The sequence below is a fragment of the Neoarius graeffei genome, chromosome 11 (genome assembly GCF_027579695.1).
Source record: "Neoarius graeffei isolate fNeoGra1 chromosome 11, fNeoGra1.pri, whole genome shotgun sequence".
NCBI lineage: Eukaryota > Metazoa > Chordata > Actinopteri > Siluriformes > Ariidae > Neoarius > Neoarius graeffei.
In genome coordinates, this window is record NC_083579.1 from 79,979,398 (window position 1) to 79,996,303 (window position 16,906).

General features: G+C 44.5%; 1 protein-coding gene across 4 annotated transcripts in view; it reads right to left on the minus strand.

Annotated features, from left to right (window-relative positions):
- The window catches only part of rps6ka1 (ribosomal protein S6 kinase a, polypeptide 1), a 195,540-nt gene that overhangs the window by 63,794 nt on the left and 114,840 nt on the right, over positions 1-16,906 (minus strand). The window contains exon 1 of one of the 4 annotated variants that reach the window (XM_060934763.1): positions 8,434-8,722. The exons of the other annotated variants lie outside the window; for them this stretch is intronic. Coding sequence (XP_060790746.1) covers positions 8,434-8,622 — 189 coding nt within the window. The 5' untranslated portion in view covers positions 8,623-8,722. Of the gene's footprint in view, positions 1-8,433; positions 8,723-16,906 lie in introns of those variants that run through there. 4 annotated transcript variants of the gene reach the window in all.

Below are 16,906 nucleotides of genomic sequence, written 5' to 3' on the forward strand. Positions count from 1 at the left end.
TTAATTAATACAATGAATTCCATAAAGCTAATGCAAGAATGAAAACTGAGGTCAACAGATTTCAAATGTAGGCCTGTTTATTAACATTGAGTGTCTGAGGAACAAGTTATAATAACTTAAAATAAAAAGAGAGCCATCTTTCTTAAGTAAACTTTTGCTTCTTTTACTTTTCCCATCTACAACATATCAGACATAAAAAAAGGTTGATCAATGGCTCAGCAGCATCAAAATATTGCACTTTTGTAAAAGAATGTACATAAGCATTATAAATTATAACTAGAGCCAACAATTCCCCTGTGGGAAATAAGAGTGATGCAGTGGCTGTAGCAGTCGCTATTGCAGGCCCCTCCCTCCTGTGTGTATGAGAGTGAGCGAGCAGCCCCTCCCCCACCCGCGCGCTCAGACACGGACAGAGAAAGCGCAGTTTCTCCTCACAGTGCTCCCTCCGAACAACGGGGATTTACACGAAAACGGAAGGAGATATTCACAAAATTCTTTAACACTGAGCACCACAAGGCTTTCCTGAACGTAATTTTTTTGTCTGTAGTATAAAAAAATGAGGACAATTTATTGACGAAACAAAACATGGGTCAGTTTAGGAGCACTGAGAAAAACCGCGGCTTTGACGATCCCAAAATCGTGTTGTCTGAGATCGCGATGTTCGGTCAAAAACGATAGATCGTTCAGCCCTAGTGTGGATGTAGCCTGACTCTACCATGTCACACACCTACAGATATCATCTTTACTCATATTCTTCATAATCCTTCATCTTATGTCAAAGGCAGCGCTTCTTTTTATACAGAAACAAGAAAACAGCCTCGATGTAATGATGCAACAGTTACTGTGCTTGATTCACTCAAGTTCTATTTGTGTGATTCATTACAATACTTAACACAAGGTACCGCAAGCATTAAAAAAAAAAAATTACGAGTTATTTAGTTCACTAAGAAAACAGCACTATGTACAGTATTTAAATGCTGAGCTGTGTAATGCAAGTGAAGGAGATTAAGGCCCACTTTACACGGGGACGGTCTGAAACAAAAACGCAAAAGTCCGTTTTCGTTCTCACTTTTTTCCGTGTCTACACGACCGTTTTCAAGGAGGAAATCTGCGTCTATACGGTGACGCGTAAATGTCTCCGCTATGTCTGCACGCATGCGCAACGTCTTCCGTCTTGTCTGATCTGCACATCTGTGCCGCTGTTCTGTAAAGTTATCCTACCTCTTGGATTTTTCCTACCAAGCCTACTGCGCATGCGCGAAATCCAGGAGGGTAGGAAAATTCAACAGTAGTTTTGTCCCACCGATCAGCTGGGCTGATAGAAAATCGGTGAGAATTTCACGCATTTGCCGATTTTTATGTTTTGTGTGTATTGGTCGAGTCTTTGGCTGAGTCAAATAATTTGTAATGACTTGTTTTGAATAATAAAACGGTCTGTATGCGAACTTGCTAGGATAACTTTACAGAACACCGGTCCGGCTGAGGTACTGTAGTGCTCGAGGGAGGAGCAGGAGCAAACCGAAACTCTTTTAATCTGCCTTTATTAAGTAACACTCACTCTTGTTTCGGTGAAGAAGAGCAAAGGCAGTGTCCATCTCAGCAAAATAAACCCGTTCGGCTGCTAGTTTTGTTTTCAGTCTCAGGTTTATGGTTTCACGAGCGGCTTGAATAGGCGGCGCGTGCACGTGTGTAACTTGGCGACACCAAACTGAGGAGCTCCAGCCAGGCGGGTGAGCAGGAAAACACATCTACTGCATTAAAACACAGGGCAGCTTGAAGGTCCGTTGGATCGATGTAATCAGACATGCTCTTACTTTTTTTACTTACTTCCCGGGCTGGCATGTACAGTATATGACATATGTATGACGTAAACGCGTACCCGACGTGAGCAGATCCGAGCAGAGTTTCACGTATTGGGTAGTTTAGACGGATATGCAACGGGGGCCATTTTTAACTTATCCACTCTGGAAGGCGTTTTCAATTTTATCCGTTTTTCAGCCTCGGAAACGCCGTCCCCGTGTAGACGAAAGGCACTTCTGATAAAATATTTAGTCGTTTTTACTCGACAGCGTCCTCGTGTAAACGGGCCCTAAATAAACTAGATAAACTCCTTTGTACAAACTGCTGAAAGATAAAGACTGCCTCTTCATTTTTAGCCTACCCTACATTAACTTCTGCATGGACAATGTTACCACTTTCAAGAACATTTGCGTGTTCCCTAACCGTAAACCATGGATGAAGAGGGAAGCTCAAGAGCTGCTGAAGCTACGCGACAATGTCTTCTGCACCGGTGATCCAGAGGCCTACTCAACAGCCAGGTCCAACCCAAAGAGAGGTATCAGAGAAGCAAAGCACTCCGACAAAGACGAAATCAAGGAGCACTTCAATATCTCTGACCCCCGGCACATGTGACAGGGCATTAGATCCATTACGGACTACAAAAACAGCAACACCTGTCCAACCAGTGCAGGAAACACATCCCTCCCTGACAAACTGAACCATTTTTTCGCACGGTTCGACAAGGACAGCAGCCACCACCACACCAAGCTGACCCTGCAGGAGGCCCCACCGAATGCACTGGTGCTTACCTTGCATAAGGTGAGACGGGCCCTCAGCCACATCAACCCTAATAAAGCAGCTGGACCCAGTGGTGTCCCAGGACAGGTGCTGAAACACTGCACAAGTCAGCTGACTGCAATCTTCACCAGCCTGTTCAACATCTCCCTGGAACAGGCCACGGTCCCCACCTGCCTCAAGTCCACCACTATTATCCCTGTCCCAAAACAGGCAGTGGTCAGGACCCTGAATGACCATCGCCCAGTGGCCCTGACCCCCATTGTCATGAAGTGCTTTGAGTGGCTGGTCCAAGTACACATCAACCCCCCCCCCCCCCCCCGACCAATATCAATTTGCCTACAGGTCAAACAGGTCAACGGAGGATGCCATTTCACTGGCCCTTCACACTGCCCTGCAACACCTGGAGCGGCGGGACAGTTATGTGCAAATGCTGTTCATGGACTACAGCTCTGCCTTGAAACACCCCAATTAAATTGGCCATCAAACTGAATAACTTTGGACTGAACACACACCTATGCAATTGGATTCTGGACTTTCTCACCAACAGACCACAGATTGTGCGCATGGATAAACACACCACCACCTCCATCACTCTGAATACTGGAGTACCATAGGGCTGTGTGTTCAGCCCCCTCTTCTACTCCCTCTTCACACATGACTGCAAACCCATACATGATTCCAACATCATCATCAAGTTTGCAGACAGCACAACCGTGAAGGGTCTGATCTCAGACAACGAGTCAGCCGACAGGGAAGAGGTCGAGAAACTGGAGTGCTGGAGTCGAGACAACAACCTCATCCTGAACTCCAAAAAGACAAAATAACTCATCGTGGACTTCAGGAGATGGAAACATGGAGGCCACCATTCCATCAGCAGCAAGAGTGTGGAGGTAGTTCAGAACTTCCGGTTTCTTGGCATACACATCAGCCAGGACCTGTCATGGACCACAAACTTCAGTACTGGCTAAAAAAGGTCTTCAGAGGCTTCACTTCCTGAGGACCCTGAGGAAAGCACAACTGCCTTAACAGCTGCTGATGAACTTCTACAGGCGCACCATAGAGTCAGTGAACACGTACTGCATCACTGTGTGGTACTCGGGCTGCACCTTGGAGGACAAGATGACCCTGCAGTGCATCATAAAAACAGCTCGGCAAATCACGGGCATTCCACTTCCATCACTCGAAGAAATCCATCACACCCGGTGCACCCACAAAGCCAAAAACATTGTCAAGGACCCGACCCATCCTGAACCCATCCTCTTTACCCCTCTGCCATCCGGAAAGCGCTACAGAACCCTGTACGTCCACACAACCCAGCTGAGGAACAGTTTTTACCCCATAGCCATCACACTACTGAACTCACAGCACTCCCTGCCCCCGCCAACTAATCCACAGGTCTGAACAGCACACCTCCACTCACGCACTGCTGCTGCGATACTACTGTGCTGGCTTGTTCCAAATGACATCTCACTGTACTTGTACAGTGTCAAAGGTATCTTGTATCTTAAAAAAAGAAGCAAATGGAAGGAGTACAAAAGTTCATAAAAGTTTATGAAGAAAAGGCCTATTTGTTATTAACTTTCATTTTTAATAAAAAGAATATTTCAGTTAATAGCAGTGTTGTAGTCGAGTCACTAAACCTAGAGTCTGAGTCCAGTCTCGAGTCCCCAGTGTTCAAGTCATTAAAGAAAATTTTGAGTCAAGTCCAATATTGATCCGAGTCGAGTCTGAGAACAAGACTCCAACTGCACCATGTGACGGTGGCTGTTGCTGCCTTTATGTGAAAGCGTCTCTGCTACTGTGCTGGACTAACGTTCCTGTTCCACTGCCTCATTTTACTGTAAGCCTAGGTCACAACCGGACGTACGATTTTTTGGCCGTGCGATTTTTGGCGTTTCCCAAATTGCTGCGTTTTTTTTTGTTCGTGGAGAAAGACGCATTTTGGCCGTAAGTTTGTCTTGCAACCTGAAAAAAACGTAAGCGCCCGTAGAGTTTGTTTGACATGACAAAGAACCTCAGCAGCCGGTCTGCGGCTCGAAAATCAGCACGTCACACGCGCGCCCTCCGTGCATTTCTTGCGTTTTTTGCACGTAGACCGGCTGTAGGAGCACATACGGCCGGTTGTGACCGAGGCATTAGTTAACAGGCTACAGGTAAAAAGCTTGTTCATTGCTCAGCAAGCCCCGCCCACTATCAACAGGGCAATGAACATGAGAGGATTAACACTAGCTAGTTCATCACTCAGAGAGCAAGCCCCACTATCAACAGGGCAATGAACATACCGTGCAAGAACGCATCTTTTTTTATTTTTCAAGAATTATCATCGCATTTTTCACAAATTGCTCCTGTCATTTCACCGGTTTGTTTACATTCTAAGCGGAAATTATTTAGCTGGACGTTTTGTATAAAAAGTTTTTATTTATCGAATTTGGAAAAAAAAAAGAAAAAAGCTATTTTTCAAAATCCAGTGAATGTGGATAGGATAAAACAGTTATTCCACTCAATCTTATTGTACATGGATTATAGACAACTCAGTGCTACGCACCTCGTCACCTGTCAGCTCATGTACGACTCGATTTCATGAAATAACTGTGAAATAGACTTGAGGAGAAAAACAAGTTTTAACTGTGATTAATTCAGTGCAAAATGTGTGATTAAGTAGTCAATGCTCGAAAAACCGCATGTCTGATCATCTGAGACGACTAAAGTCTGTGCAAGGAAGAGTAAAACTTTAATGGTAATCGTCCGATCAGACGACAAAAGTTAGTGCTGGCAACCTAAGCAACACAGGCGCTAAGAGAGCAGGGAACCAGTCTAAAGCAGCTCGTTTCACGAGAAATGCATTAAAAAGTTTTATTCAACAACACAATATATAAAAGTACAAACATATTTTGAGGAAATCATTCAAATTTCCTTGTTTTTGGTTATAATTCATATAAGTATGCATGTTCAAGTGTACTGGAAAAGCTTGGCTCAGAGCTTTTGACGCACATAATGACGTAATTATACCAATTGGCTAAAAATGACGAGGGTCAAGGACATCGTGTGCCAGCAGCGCGGTTGAAGCGGGCAGGTGTCAAACTTGGAACTTTTATATCATGAATGAAATAAATAATATAAAACGATTTTTTAAATAGGGCGGCACGGTGGTGTAGTGGTTAGCGCTGTCGCCTCACAGCGAGAAGGTCCGGGTTCGAGCCCCGGGGCCGGCGAGGGCCTTTCTGTGCGGAGTTTGCATGTTCTCCCCGTGTCCGCGTGGGTTTCCTCCGGGTGCTCCGGTTTCCCCCACAGTCCAAAGACATGCAGGTTAGGTTAACTGGTGACTCTAAATTGAGCGTAGGTGTGAATGTGAGTGTGAATGGTTGTCTGTGTCTATGTGTCAGCCCTGTGATGACCTGGCGACTTGTCCAGGGTGAACCCCGCCTTTCGCCCGTAGTCAGCTGGGATAGGCTCCAGCTCGCCTGTGACCCTGTAGAACAGGATAAAGCGGCTACAGATAATGAGATGAGATTTTTTAAATAGCTTTTGATGGTTTCATATATTTTGTAATGATATCATTTTTATTTTCTAAATATTTATCAACATACCGCCACTGTGGCATGGGAGCCTGTGATTGGTGGACAGCCGACAAAGGGCGTCTCCCATTGGTTGTAAATCTTGACATAAAAATCGTAAACACGTACGGGACCCGCTGATTGGCTGTTCACATGCTGAAGCCAAGCGGAGATGTCCGGCGTCTGTTGTTGTCCTAAGAAAACTACAGCTAAAAAAGCTCTACTACTGGATTACTTGGACAATATTAGTCAGAAAGAAGCGAAGGATAGATAAACACGGAAATTAGAGTTTATTAGCGGGGTTGATCTGTACAAAATTCCTCGAAATGACTGGAGTGACGGTGCAGATTTGTGTCCTAGCGTTAGCTACACATTGGAATATACATTCTTTTTCCCGAAGAGTCCTGACACTTAACAACAGTTAAAAAAAAAGTTTTCAACTGATTATAGAAAACGATTATCGAGCTCACACTAGTAGAAGCATTTCAGAAGTTTGCCGTGATGCAAAAACAATCTGCTTTCACCAGCTGTACAGCGACTGATCGTCAGGACTAAGGCTCCGGTTCCACAACACCGAGAACTCCAACTCTCGCTCTGCCTGAGTTTAGTTCCAGTCTGGAGCAGAAACACCACAACTATAATATCGCTCGGTCCTGACACTCAGGGAAATAAACGCACGGAACTTAGGAATGGTCATGGAAGTTTTTTCCAAGTAGTAGCACATTATTCCAGACTTCAGAACAACCCATGCACACACTCCGGTGGCTGATAAAATACGGACAGGTCACGGATTACGGAAATATAATAAAAAAGGATACAAAATACGGAGTGGTTACGGATTTTAATACGGACGCATCACGGATGCTAATAATTTACGGATTGGTGACGGACGTTTCAGTATATTACAGATTGGTTACCGATTTCATACAGATGATGCATCACGGATAAAAAATTAAGTCGAAAACAATTAAATGTTTGGACTGCCGAAGTTCATAATTAAAATATCTTACCTGCATTTATATGTTTACTTTATTAATTTACTATTGATATTTTCACAGATCACCACAGATCTGTGAATAAAAGATCCGTGCTTTGTATTGTATTTTTTGTTTTCTGTGACTCTGTATTCCGTGACTTCATGATGCAACAAGGATGTACAAAGACGCCCGGGGAGAAACAGCACGTGCTCAGACAACGCCACATGTAAACAATGACCTGATTGGTCAGATGTTTTATCAGATCAGGTCCAGGTCTGGAAAAATGGCTCCGGAAGCAAATCTCACCGGTACGGATAAACCCAGGCCTGGGCTCTAGGGATCGCTATCGGTCTGGTGTGAGCACCGACCACGTAAACTGCAGAGGAACGATTTATTTATAGCTATCGGTATTGTGGAACTGGACCTTAACAGTCAGCTTGTTTTAGCCGAGTGAAGCTCTCATGGTTGGTTATTCTGCATCAGGTGATCAGCAAGATGCGTCTGAACTAAACCAAGATGTGCTCGGACTTTCTTTTCCTGGTAAGGATGCATGAGCCTCGAGAGTGACTGAGAATAAATAAATGTCACGTACACAGACAGGATCAGATCCTTATGAAGTACGATTACAATTTCTTGAACACGATGTGTCATTTTTCATCAAAACACTGCTCACTGGCTGAGTGACGAGCAGGTCAAGGTCATGCTGTCAATACAATACTAACGGTATAAGTGGATATTTATCACAATTTGAAAGTGTGTGAGACTGAAACATGTCAGTCATTTAAACAGTTGACTCATCAGTTAAAAGTCTGACCAAAGCCTCGCATCACGCCACCTAAACCATGGTGGAGAAACGATTTCCACTTTTGCTGCTGACACAGAAAACACACGCACAAGGTGTCAAAGCACAACACAGCAACCGCACACAAAATTCAGATGTTCTACACTTCACTGAAGAAATAAACACACCCTGGGTTTGAAAGAAAAGTCTGGGATTATTCCCAAAAAAACCCTGAATATACAAAAACCTGGTGAGGATTTTTACTCTTAAAGTCCTCTCTCTCTTTTCCAGTTCATTTTACCCATCAATTGTGTAACCTTTTAAATAAAAAGAAACCACCTACAAGCATCTGCATACAGAATTTCCTCTACAGTCACATCATTTCTATTAGTTTTAGGTTAAAAAGTCACACTGCTGTCACAAATCGACTCTAAAGAGGAAGCTGAGGGCAATTGAGGCCTTAAAAGCTCTGTAGTATTACCGTAAGTGTGTGTTAAAGTGCCTGTGTGTGTGTGTTAAAGTGCCTGTGTGTGCGCACACTGACCGTCCACTGTCTCTGCTCCCTTGCGGATGCTGCGTTTGATGCTGTCGAGCTTTTGGTGCTGTTAGTTTCAGTTCTCGGACAAGTGCCGTTTGTGACCTTCGCTAGCGCTTTGTTCTGATGCCTTTTGAACAGGTAGAGAGTCAGTAGCTGCCTCACTCTGAATTTCCTTTTCTCTTTTTCTCCCTCCATCTCGTCATCTCTCTGCTAGCCCGGGCATCTCTCCATCGCCTCGATCTGCCCGCTGTAACACCATCTGAGCGCCAGCCTGGCCTAAAGGGGTGTGTGTGTGTGTACGAGTATGCATACGTGCCACAAGTGAAAGACACGAGCGGAAGTGGAACAGGAAGGAAGCGAGAGAGAGAGAGCAAGTGAGAGAGAAAGAATTAAAAAAAAAACCACAGAAGACAAGTGTGAAAGCAAAGACACTGCTCAAACTCAAACCTGGCTGTGTCCCAAATGCAGCGAGAACGACAGAAGAGGTGGTGAAAACGCTATCCATGCCATTACGCTTTGCTCACTGGTGCACTCGAGCTCTTTACCCAGAGAAGTGGGCACTACACCTTCTCACCAACACTGATCACGGTACCACCGTCACCTTTATCAGTTTTAATCATCTCCGATTTGCTCAGGCATAATTTCGCTCTGAAAGTTGCGGGAGATGAGACTGATGATGGAGGGAAAGGAGGGAAAAAAGTGTTAGAGGTGTTTAGCTGTTTTTGTCACTTGCTTCTGAAAACATGTGCTTGCATTTCAAGCAGTGTTTGAGGCCATGTACACACGTAGCCGGGTATTTTTAAAACCGAACATTTCCCCCCCCCCTCCGTTTATAAAAATGTTTTATCCACACCACCTCGTCTTCGAAAAAAATCCCTTCCACACATAACCGAACATCTGCGCTTTCAATCACATTCATAAGCATTCCAAACCTGTAGATGGCATTATTTCCCCAGTGAGCAGTAGTTGGGCTTCTAAAATTAAACATGTAAATAGCACCTGCACAATAATTAACGCTTTCAAGGCACTACTCCGATCCATTACTCTTTGTCCATGCTTAATCTGGCTTCTGCAGTAAACAAAGGTCACACGTTTGACGTCAGGGCAGATTTGTTGTCATTTTTTTGGCGCAGATTGTGACGTTCTAAAACGCAAAACTCCGGTTATCTCTGTCTACACGAAAAGGCATACACGGAGTTTTCAAAAATCTTCACTTTGCCCGGAGTTTTTTTAAATATTCGTTTTTGATGTGTTTTCATGTGGATGACAGGCCAAAACGTAGAAAAATATCTTCGATTTAGCAGATACCCGGCTACGTGTAGACGGGGTCTAAAGCTACGCCAGTTTTTTTTTTTTTAGCACTTTCACTAAATCACAGAATGATGGAAGCTTGCGAGTATATTAAATGGAGTTGACGTATTTTCCATCACGTACGCTCAATCGATCAATGGTCTTTAATTAAATAATATACATATCTTATTTTACATGGCAAAGCGGAAGACAAAAATATATAACGAGACAGTCAATGGCGGCGTAGCTCACTCCGGCCCCGTCTAGTCCAGAAGGAACGATCTAAAGTGGGCCACCTTACGCAATAAATGTTGCGAGCTATATAGACTATATACAACAAGCTCTATATAGAAGCGATATCCACCCTCGGAATACCGACCTATTTACCAGAAAGAATCCAAAACAGCGAGGAATTGACCGAGAAGAAGTGATTTTTGTTGAACTGCTCATTTTAGTCCATTATTTCATTAATAACTGTAATGAAGCAAATCTGGGTAGAAGTTTTATGCACCCTAGGTACCCCTACCTTCCTGCCAGAAAGAATCAAAATCAGTGAAGAAGAACTGATGGAGAAGAAGTGATGTGTGGAAACTGCTCGTTAAAGACTGATTAATTACTCCATATCTTCATTATTAATTGCAATTATGCAAATTTGTGGAGAAGCTATGTGCACTCCAGGCAGACCCACCTTCCTGCCAAAAAGAATAAAAATCAGTGAAGAACTGAGAGAGAAGAAGCGATTTTCATGAAATGTAGACAACGCCGGATGACACACAATGGCATAAACTCATCAGCCGGATGAGCTCATAATCAACACAAACACAGACGCCAATAATTAAAGAAATGCCGAGCAAATTCTATATGCTGCTAATTAAACAGCTAATTTATATTTAAATAAGATTCTATTAAAGAAAGAGTTGTTAAATGTATCTGTATTAACTTTAGGGCGCTGTGACTGGTTCTTTCTTAGACTGTCTGTAGTCTTCTTAATTCATGGAAGCGACGGGTACAGCGGAGTGGGAGAGTGTTCATCAGTTTCAGTTTCTCGCAGATGTTCCTATCTCGTTTTTCTATTCTCTCGCTGATGAACTTTTGCTTGCAGCATCTGTCCAAAACATTTTGAACGATGGCGAGTTCACCGTCTTCACTCAGAGCTGTTCAGAGAAAAGTAAGACACGGGCTGATAAAATCTGCATTACAAGTGACAACTAAAGCTGGAACAGAGCCTCACCTGAGAGAGAGAGAGAGAGAGAGAGAGAGAGCATGCCTTGCTTCAGCCATGATACAGAGGGAGGAGAAAGTGCTGTTCATTCACTCAACTCCCCTCACATTTTTCCTGCCGGTCCTGGGAATTGAAGCGGCGACCCTTTGGGCCCACGGCTGCCCCCATGAGGGCATGATAAATCACTTTCTCAAAAATACAAAACTGATCGCTCTTAATTCACAGAACAGAACAGATGCATCTGCAAAGATCTTCTTGGAGATGTTCGCTGAACTGTTCTTTTGCAAGACATGTACAGACCGACTCTCCAGTTCCCCTTATAGCCGTAACCAATCCCATACTGACTCGGACTTGGACAACCTTTACTGTCATTAAGTACGCAACAAGTGGACACCGAACAAAATTTCGTTGCAATCTGGCTCAGCACAGAAATAAATATGAAGTGTATTAAATTAAATTATGCAGCAGCAAAAATACTATAAAGTGCAATAGTATAAAGAGACCTGTGGAATTAGGAATGTTCAAGTTATGAATAGAAGTTTATAGTTTGGGTTTGGAGTTCAGCAGTCTGGTGGCCTGGGGGAAAAAGCTGTTAGAGAACCTGGTGGTCCTGCACCGAATGCTGCGGAACCTCTTTCCAGAGGCCAGAGGGGAGAACAGCCCATAGTGAGGGTGTGACGGGTCACTGATGATGTTCCTGGCTCGAGACATGCAGCGCCTTGGTGCAATGTCCTGAATGGAGAGAAGTCCCAATGATTTTCTCTGCTGTCCTCAGCGCTCTCCTCACGTTCTTCCCGTCAGAGGCACTGCAGCCTCCACACCACACAGAGATGCAGCTGGTTAGAACGCTCTCGATGGTGCGTCTGTAGAATGCAGTGAGGATGGAGATCCAACTCTCTACCTTTTTAGGAAAAGTCCAAGTCCTCAGCTGGTGACATCATTTACTGCATATCGTGTGTGTGTGTCTTCCAGGAACCAAAGGCTTTCTTCAACAAAACATGTCTATATACAGTACCAGTCAAAAGTTTGTATACCCCTTCTCATTCATGGGTTTATTGTTGTATTTGGACTGTTTTCTACATTGTAGACCACTGAAAACCTCAAAACTATGAAATAACATCTGGAATATATATGGAATGTGTTAAACAAACAAAAGCATTAAACAAAACATGTTTCATATTTTAGATTCTTTAAAAGTATCCAGCGTTTCCCTTGATGACACTTTACACACTATTGGCATCATCTTAACCAGCTTCATGAGGTCGTCACCTGGAATGCGTTTCAATTAACAGGTGTGTCTTGTTAAAAAAAGTTAATTCATGGATGAGTTTCTTGCCTTCTTAATGTGCGTTAATGTGGGAGAAGCCATGGCCTAATGGTTAGAGAAGCACCTTTGGGAGCAAAAGGTTGCTGGTTCGATTCCCTGGACCAGCAGGAATGGCTGAAGTGCCCTTGAGCAAGGCACCGAACCCCCAACTGCTCTGAGTATGTTGTACATCACTCTGGATAAGAGCATCTGCTAAATGCCTGTAATGTAATGTGTTTGCGATCAAACAGTAAACAGTAAGTAATAAAAATACAGTAAACAATAATGAGCAACATTTATAGTGCCTTTCTCAAACTCAAGGTTGCTTTACAGAGGTCAGAGAAAACACCACCCAAAAAAAAAAGTAAGCTGATAAAGAGTGGTGAGCTTATGCACTGGTGGAGAAATGTTCATGAAACAAAGGTTTTGAGATGAGATTTGAAGAAAGGAAGAGAAGAGCAGTCATGGAGGGGTTGAGGAAGGGAATTCCAGAGCTTGGGGGCCGTGGCACTGAAGGACCTGCCACCCAGGGTGAGGAACAGCAAGGAGATTATAGCTCGAGGATCTGAGAGAGCAGGATGGAGTATAAGGGGTCAGGAGATCACGGAGGTAAGAAGGAGCAAGGTTATGGAGAGCTTTGAAGGTGAGTAGTATAATTTGATATTTAATTCTGGACAGAACAGGTAGCCAGTGAAGCTGAGAAAGAATGGGGGTGATGTGAGCAGATGGTTTGGTCTGGGTGAGGCGTCTCACTGTAGAGTTCTGAATGTATTGTAATCTTTGAAGGGATTTAGTGGGGAGGCCAATGAGAAGGGAGTTACAATAATCTAGGCGGGACATAATGAAGGAGTGGACCAACGTTTGAACATCTCTAGTTGTTGGGCAATGTTCCGGAGGTGGAAGAAAGCAGTCTTGGTGAGGGATTTAATGTGGGGATTAAAGTTGAGTGAGGGGTCGAGCAGTATTCCACGGTTTCTAACAGGTACAGATTTAACAAGTGCACCGTCGATGTTCAGACTGAAACTGAACGATTTGGACAATGAGGATTTGGGGCCAATAAGCATGATTTCTGTTTTATCTGTGTTAAAGTTTTAGAAAATTATTCTGCATCCACAACTTTAGGTCTGATAGACAGTCATTGAGGGAACTGGGGGAGGGGGGGGTCAGTGGGGGAGGATGTAGTGTAGTGAGATATAATTGGATGTCATCAGCGTAGCAATGGAAGTTAAGACCCTAGTTACGAATCATTTGGCCAAGGGGTAGGAAGTATATAAGGAAAAGGAGGGGCCCCAAGAACAGACCCCTGGGGGACACCACAAGTAATAGGGGACATGGAGGACTTGTGTAGACCCAGTGTGACAAACTGTTGTCTGTTGGTGAGGTAGGACTGAAACCATTGGAGGGCTATGTCTGCGATACCAATACCTGACAGACGGGAGATGAGTGTGTCATGACTGATGGTGTCAAATGCAGCAGATAAGTCAAGGAGAATGAGAATGAGAAGTGAACCACTATCAGCAGACAGGAGGAGGTCATTTACCACTCGCTGGAGAGCAGTCTCTGTACTGTGATGTGTGCGCAAACCAGACTGAAAGGGCTCATACAGATTGTTTTCAACGAGAAAGGAATGAATGAAGTTGTGAAGCAGCCACTCTTTCCAGTATTTTTGCTAAAAAGGGGAGGTTGGGGATCGGTTGATAATTAGACAGAGAGGTTGGAGCTAAATCAGGCTTCTTTAAAACGGGAGTCACTGCAGCTGTTTTGAGGGCAGCAGGAACAACACCAGAGTCGAGGCATGAATTAACCAACAATGCAGTCGGTTCACAGATGATCAAACGCCTACTTAGATCAAAAGGTGCAGGCTATCTGCTGGTACCTCGTATAGTGAAGGCTACATCAGGGGGCGGAGCCTTTTCTTACAAAGCCCCACAGTTATGGAACAGCCTTCCAAGTAGTGTTCAGGAATCAGACACAGTCTCAGTGTTTAAGTCTCGGCTGAAAACATATCTGTTTAGTCAAGCCTTGTGTTAATGGTGTTTATGAGGTAAAGGTGTAGATCTGGAGGATCCTCAGACAGAGTGTTTTGGTAAACTGGGATGTTTGGATGCTGTCAGTCCCCACTCGCTTGCTCACTCGAGTTTGTTGACGGTGTAGTGGCTGCTGCTTTATGTCCCGGGGCCCCTCATGCCTGTGTTACCTTCTGGCTCTCTCCTTTTAGTTATGCTGTCATAGTTAGTTGCCGGAGTCCCTGCTTGTACTCGGTGCAATATGTATACTGTTCCTACTTATTCAGGTGACATTGGGCATACCTAACAACCTGTGTTTTCTTTCCCCCCCCCACCCCAAATCTGTCCCTCTGAGTTACATGGAGTCAACAGGAAATCTTTTGGTGGAGACGGTGGAGACCTCGACTGGCTATCGTAGCCTGCAGGGAATCGGCCGTCAGACATTCTGTCGCATGTCCCAGACCCGGTGAAATGTAACTGAATTGTCTTGGCCAGCCCTAAGGGTCCCATCTGCATCTCATCGTTGCTGAGGAGTGTGCTCCCATCACCCAATCAAGCATCCAGCCAGAGCAGATCATGATATATTTTACCATATTAACATGCCATTGTTGTGTGTTATGCCTGATGTAAAGACTCTCGTCTCTGCGAGCCTACCACACAGATTTAATACTTGTCATTTTTAGGGCATACCTAACAACCTGTGTTTTCTTTCTCTCCCCCCCCCCATCTGTCCCTCTGAGTTACATGTTGATCCTGGGATTGAGATGCTGGCCTCTTCTGCCCCTCGGACCTGCTTGATCCATCCTGGTGCCCTGTGTCTGGTCGGAGTTTTATCGCCCCGCTCCTGTGAAGGACGGCCCCATGAGGACAGTTGAGGGTTATACCTGTTAAAACTGTTAATATTATAGGTCAGGCTGTCTGTTGTTGCCCAAATGAGGATGGGTTCCCTTTTGAGTCTGGTTCCTCTCGAGGTTTCTTCCTCATGTCGTCTGAGGGAGTTTTTCCTTGCCACCGTCACCACAGGCTTGCTCATTGGGGATAGATTAGGGATAAAATTAGCTCATGTTTTAAGTCGTTCAAATTCTGTAAAGCTGCTTTGCGACAATGTTTATTGTTAAAAGCGCTGTACAAATAAACTTGATTTGATTTTGATTTGATGATCATGGAACACGCCTTGAATACAGGAGTAGGGGTGGGGTCAAGCTGACATGAGGAGGAGTTAGACTTAGTGATGATATTAGAGACAGAAAGGGAGTCTACAGTTGTGAAGTGGGTGAGTTTAGGGCCCAGAGGAGGAGAATAGTGGGAGAGAAATAGAGCAGTAGGTTGAAAGCACTGGTAAATTTGGTTAATTTTGTTTTCAAAGAAATTTAAGAAAGCCCGACATTGTTCAGCTGTCTTGGGGCAGGCTGCCACAGGAGGTTTGAGAAGAAGTTTATCAACCATCTTAAAGAGTGTTTTCAGCCTAGACTTAGAACCACTTATGATTAATGAGTAGTAGTTAGAACAGGCAGCATTTAAGGCATCCCTATACTTATGAATGTGCTCAGTAAGACCGGTTTTCTTATGCAAGTCCTCAAGACGTTGGCCAGTGGCCTTCATCACTCTGAGCTCAGGGGTGAACCAGGGACAGCTGCGGGTGGCAGGGACAAGCTTATTCTTTACAGGGGCCAAGCCTTCCAACAAGCTAGAAAGAGTGTTATTGTAAATGGCAACCAGATTGTCAGGGGAGGAGAGCTCATCATGTAGATCAGACAGGGGTGATGCCTGTATAGAAGCAGCAAACAATGGTGGTGTAGTGGTTAGCACGGTCACCTCACAGCAAGAAGGTTCTGGGTTCGAGCCCCGTGGCCAGCGAGGGCCTTTCTGTGTGGAGTTTGCATGTTCTCCCCGTGTCCGCGTGGGTTTCCTCCGGGTGCTCCGGTTTCCTCCACAGTCCAAAGACACGCAGGTTAGGTTAATATGGGACGGCTTTGGGCTGAGGTGCCCTTGAGCGAGGTACCGAACTCCCGACTGCTCCCCGGGCGCTGTTAGCATGGCTGCCCACTGCTCTGTGTGTGCTCATTGCTCACGTGTGTGTTCACTGCTTCAGATGGGTTAAATGCAGAGAGGAAATTTCACAAGTGTGTGATGGATAAAGTTGCGCTTTCTTTCTTTTCTTTTCTAATAGACCTAATATTCCGGTAGCAGACAGACGTTTTCTTAAAGGAGGGAGGAGGAATGGTAGTATGGAAGCTGCATACAATGAGCTTATGATCAGAGATACCAGAGACAGAGACGTCATTTAGACCAGTGGAACAAAGCAGCTCAAGAGTGTGACCTTGATTGTGGGCGGAGAAGTTAACATGCTGCGTCAGGTTAAAAAAATCCAAAACAGAAATGAACTCAGAGGTGCAAGAACATTTGGTATCAACATGGACGTTAAAGTCACCAAGCATAATTACAGCAGGACAAAGAGGGGAGATAACTGTAAGGAGTTCATTCAATTCAGACAAAAAATTGGCAGATGGTTTAGGGGGCCGATAAACTAACAGCAGCGTTGGGGAGGGGTTGAAACGATCTTTAACCTCCTAGGGCTTAGCGGTCACATACGTGCACAGCACTTTTTAGAAATTCAGAACAAGAATCCACATATGTGGACATACTTTTTCTCAA